This window comes from Temnothorax curvispinosus, unplaced genomic scaffold (assembly GCF_003070985.1).
Source record: "Temnothorax curvispinosus isolate PA1 unplaced genomic scaffold, ASM307098v1 QBEX01015169.1, whole genome shotgun sequence".
Classification (NCBI taxonomy): Eukaryota; Metazoa; Arthropoda; class Insecta; order Hymenoptera; family Formicidae; genus Temnothorax; species Temnothorax curvispinosus.
The window spans coordinates 357-5,930 of NW_020224949.1; the positions used below are offsets into that span (position 1 = coordinate 357).

At 52.3% G+C, this 5,574-nt stretch overlaps 1 protein-coding gene across 1 annotated transcript; it reads left to right on the forward strand.

Annotated features, from left to right (window-relative positions):
* Window positions 1–1,840: 1,840 nt before the first annotated feature.
* On the forward strand, window positions 1,841–5,146 carry LOC112465411 (the record flags this gene model as incomplete). The annotated part of the gene is made up of 2 exons (XM_025032942.1): window positions 1,841–3,563; window positions 4,626–5,146. Coding segments are annotated over exons 1-2 (2,244 nt in total), but the record flags the coding sequence as incomplete, so codon positions are not given.
* Window positions 5,147–5,574: the final 428 nt, after the last annotated feature.

Sequence of the window (5,574 nt, forward strand, 5' to 3'; positions counted from 1 at the left end):
TCGCTTGCTCTCCACCGTTTTGCTTGCTTGCACGAGTTTTGCCACCGCATGCCGAAAGAGACCTACGGAGCGGCCAAGTTCAAGGGATAGGACGAGGATTGACGGAATCACGGGGACGACGGCCGACACGGTGAGTCGCTTCGCTTAATATTTCGTTGCATGCGTTTCTGCTTTCGCGTTAAACATTTGATAGTCGTGAGGGGAAAGCGACAACCCCCCTCTGGTCCTTCGAGTATCGCAAATCTTGCCTCCGGGGCGAAACTATCCCCGTTCATTGGTCCTTCGAGCCGGATCTCGCGTTAGAAAATTACCACCGACCTTTCGCTCACGTCGCATTATTCATTAACTTGTTAATTTTCGCACATTCTTGTAATCGCGCATCGCGACAACACGTGGCGCGTGGTAGTCTCTCGCGATATCTTTCGTTCGCAACTCCTTGTGACGAGAATACTCGCGTGAACTTCTCTTGTCGCAACCATGCCATTGCTGTTATCTGCCTTTGTCGTGAATACGCTTAATTGTTTGTTCTTATAGTCGCGAGATGCAGTAACGCGCGGCGTGTTAATAATTTTTAGTCTCGCGCGATATCGCTCGTTCGCAATTCTTAATTCGCAGCGAGAATACTCGCGTGAACTTCTCACTCGTCGTGACACGTTCCGTCGCTGTTATTCGCATTAACGCGAATTGCAATAACGCTTGGCGTGTTAATAATCTAATTAACTCGCGACGAGAATATTCGCGTGAATCCACGATCTCGCGCGATATCTCTCGCTCGCAATTCTTTCGCTCGTTGTAACACGTTCCATCGCCGTTATTTGTACTAATCGTAAGTTGCGCAATTGACGCGGTAATTAGTTAAAGCCCGTCATTGTTAACATAGAAGCCGAAATATTCAGATCTTGAATATTCTCGGGCTGGTCATACGTTTTCGCCGCGCCGTCGACGGCCTTGACGCTCGGTCACGGGCCGGCAGCGTATGTACACAGTTTTTCTACATAGGCTCGCGTTCCATAATAACGCGTTACCTTATTTTCGTTGTTGCTGGGTGTGTTTCGGCCAGACTCGAAATACATATTGAAAACACATACTGAATATTATTCCGATCGTTGGAATTCTCGCAAACATAATTGCCACCGATCGAATATACTGTTCGTCGGCACTGGTTCCCGGTATAGAATATATTGCAGCACTCAAGGTAATCTCATCAAAGATTATAATTACAATTATAATCACAATTGCAACAAAGTTGGCGTAATTAATGCTCATGTCGTGGATTATAGCTCCTGTCATGTGTATACTGCTCATGTCGTATACGCTGCTCGTGTCGTAGCTCCGCGCGCAACATGTATTGCTGAAAACTTAATTTGAACAAATACTTGAGTGCATTCCTCGCCGTAACCGGGCACCTGTGCCAACCTAATTGATAATTTTGATCGCTGATACAACTATTTTTTTTTTTTTTGTACATCCCTTGCAACCCTCTTCCTTGCTAGCTCTGCACTGCATTTGATCCCCTTTTCTTGCGTTCGCCATTCGCTCTTGCGATTAACAAACTTGTCATTTTAATTGCGCTATTATATCGTGTTTCTATCGGGACATTCTATCGGGAGTATCGTGCCTTCGCGTAGGAATCCGAACCGAGCCATCCGTTATTTGTCACCTTGGCGAGCGGAACAGTTGTGTTGTTTTCTGGCATTCCAAAGTCGAGGCTTTTTGTTCTCTAGTGTTTGTCGACAGTTCGTACTGAGGTGAGTTGTCGTTGCCTTGAGTTCACGTGAACCCCCAACCCTGCGCGCGTGTTCCACTTGTTTGGTTGACTTAGCGTCGTATTCCGATCATCATGGGCCGAGGTCATATAACTAGACGCGAGCTGTGTATACAGCGGATGAGGGAGATCCATGAGCTGTCGATGCTCGCCGTGGACAATGTGGCACAGAGGCCAAATTTCCTAGTTAGATACCCTACCGTAGCTGGACTGATTAAAGATTTTGAGGCGGCTCACCTCAAAATAATCCAAGACGCCTCAGACGAGGAGTTTACCGCGGAAGACGCAATCCGTAAAGAATTCGATACGATACGCTTCGGAGTAATCGGGCGTTATGAGAAATTTGTGGGCGCCGACCGAGCGGCCGCCGCGGCCGCTCAGGTCCCGGTCCAAACGTCGTCTATCCGACTGCCCAAAATCTCACTTCCGGAATTCTCGGGTGATCTCGCGCTTTGGCCCTCGTTCATCGCGTTGTTCAACGTTTCGATTCACGAGAATCGGAGCATCTCCTCCATGGAGAAATACCAATATCTGGTAGCCTCATTGAAAGGAGAAGCGCTCAACGTCGTGAAGAACCTCCCCCTCTCCGCCGACAACTACGCGATAGCCTACGACGCCCTGATTTCGCGATATCAGAATAAGCGGAACTTAGCGGATTACCACGTGGACTTAATGCTAAACGCCAAGCCGTTAAAATTGGAGTCAGCCGCCCCTCTCCGCACGTTGTTGGACACATTTACCGAAAATACGCGAGCATTGAACTTGTTAGGGTTCCCCACGGACTATTGGGACTATTTACTCCTCAAATTCTTGCTAGAAAAACTACCTCGTTCGCTTCGCGAGAAATTCGAATCCGAACACCGGGCAGAGGAGATACCAAAGTACGCGCAACTCACGAAGTTCCTATCGGATCACTGCCGGGTTCTCGCGTCCGTATCGGGCCCCACGAAGATGTCGATCGAGTCACAGTCGTCTTCGGTAAAAAATTCCGCATCGGCCTCGTCGCTTGCTACTCAGACTGCCGAGTGTCCGGTGTGCGAAGAGCAACATCTCGTGTTCAAGTGCCCTCGATTCTTGAAACTATCCCCCCGGGAAAGGCATTCAACGACCAAAACCGCGAATTTGTGTTTCAATTGCCTTCGCGCGGGTCATGGCGCTAACAACTGCACATCGACGGGGACGTGCCGGTCGTGCCAGGCTAGGCATCATACCCTATTGCATTTCGGACGGAATTCGGGTCCAGCGGACACCCCGGCGGATACCGGAGCCTTCTCCGAATCGACCGTCGACGGGAGTTCGTCGCCACAAAATAATGAACCCCTCGTCACCATGGCTAGCGTCGCGAAATCGAGTTCGACAGTATTATTGTCAACGGTGCAGGCCGAAGCTCTCGACGTTCACGGAAATCCCTTCCCTGTTCGCATTCTTTTGGATAGTGCCAGTCAATTAAATTTCATTTCGGAAAATTGCATGAAAAAGGGTGGTTTCAAACGAACCAAGTGTCGTACTGTGGTCCTAGCGGTAAGTGATACTAAGGCGGCTGCCACTCGAGGTAGCACCTCACTCGTGATTCAAGTACAGGGTAATGGCAATACTCGCGTTCCGATAGAGGCTACGATTCTCCCACGCATCTCCGCCCAATTACCTAGTAGACAAGTCAAACAAAGAGCGTGGAAACACATAGAGGGATTAAAGCTCGCGGATCCGCAGTATCACCGACCTGGTCCCGTCGACATCTTAATCGGCGCAGATATCTTTGCCTCGTTGATTCGGGACGGTCGTCGTGTAGGAAGGAAAGGTGAACCAGACGCCTTTAATTCCATTTTTGGCTGGGTTCTGGTTGGCTCAGTGTCGACTCAGGCATCTCAGTTTACTCATTCGTTTCTAACTCTCGATTCTCTAGATGCATCTCTCAGTCAATGTTGGCAGTTAGACGAGATCCCTACACATTCGGGAGTCACAAACTCAAGCGGGAGGTCTCTCGTCCGCACGCCGCATGGGCGCGTCGCGGCGGGGTCAACCGCGCGCGTGATGTCTCTCGTCCGGGCGTCGCATGGGCACGTCGCGGCGAAGGTATCCGCGCAATCGTTGTTTCGCTTCACCACGCGGGACGTCTCTCGTCCGGGCGCTGCATGGGCACGTCGCGGCGAAGACAACCGCGCAATCGTCGTTTCGCTTCATCACACGGGATGTCTCTCGCCCGGGCGTCGCATGGGCACGTCGCGGCGAAGACATCCGCGTAATTGTCGTTTTGTTTGGACGAGGTCGAGTCCTTACACGCTCACCTCGTCATCATGCACCGCCGAGTCACACGCGCTCAGGGGTCACAAACTCAAGCGGGAGGTCTTTCGTCCGCGCGTCGCATGGGCACGTCGCGGCGAGGATAACCGCGCGCGTGATTTCTCTCGTCCGCGCGTCGCACGGGCACGCCGCGGCGAAGATATCCGCGCATTCGTAGCATTGTTTGGACGAGGTCGAGTCCCTATACACTCATCTCGTCATAGCGCGCCGTCGAGTCGCCTGCACTCACGGTGCCCTTGGACACCGCCGCCTCGGCGTATCACCACTCGGGTATCGCCGAACGGTAGGACCTTACCGCCGCCTTGGCGTATCGCCTTGTTCCTCCCGCCATCGCGGAGGGCTCGTTGGGTGTCGCCAAGCGGCCGGACCTCATTCGGAGGTCCCGAACGAACTCGCATCCTTGATCCAGGGGGGCTCTTGACCCCACTCATGTTCGCATATTGTCTCCGATTTGTTACCAAAACTAGATCAAATGCGCTCACTCTCGTCGTGGATCAAATCGAATTTCAGTCGACCTTGTTATACCTCGTCAAATTTGTACAATCTCGTTGCTTCACAGAGGATATCGGTAGCTTAAGACGCAATCAGAGTTGCTCCAGACCTCTGCGAAAACTTGCCCCCTTCTTGGATGGTCGCGAAGTCCTCAGGGTGGGCGGCAGGCACACCCATTCTGCCATCTCATACAAGGCTAAACACCCCGCATTGCTGTTTAACCGACATCGACTCACGGAACTTATAGCAGAGCGCACCCACCGCCTACATTTGTATCCGGGACGTCAAGCGTCACATTACATCTTGGCACAAAACTTCTGGATCCTAGTAGAAGCTATCCTGAACTCCAGACCCCTCTGTCCCACCAGTTCAGATCCCAGCGACCTCGGGGTGCTCTCCCCGGGACACTTCCTCACCCTGGAGCCTCTCGTGGCGGTTCCACACCCTGACCTGAACCCGGTGCCGACACACAGACTCGATCGGTGGCAAATGGTGCAACACATGCACCAGCAGTTCTGGAGAGGGTGGCATGACGAGTACCCACACACCCTCCAACAACGACCGAAGTGGTTGCAATCGGCACCTACGGTAAGAAAGGACACATTGGTCCTGGTAAAGGGCGAAAACGCCCCTCCCTTGCAATGGAGGCGAGGGCGGATCGTGGAACTGCACCCGGGCCGTGACGGCGTCGCTCGGGTCGCTACGGTGCGGACGGCGGATGGCGTGCTTACCCGTCCTCTGGTGAAGTTGTGCCCACTGCCGATGGACACTTCACCAGAGGAATCTGTTCAAGCATAGAAAATACGTCGTAATTTGGTGGGCGGTATGTTCGGCGTATCGCCTTGTAAATAGCATAGTTACTTTATGTCCATGTATTCATGTATCGTTTATACTTAGTTGCATAAGTCGTTTGTAATTCTCGCGCGAAACGTCGGCGGATCGCGATCAACCAAATCATGCGACTCACCTGTCGGTGCTGCCATCGCCCATCCGCCGACGGTATCCACCCCCCCCCC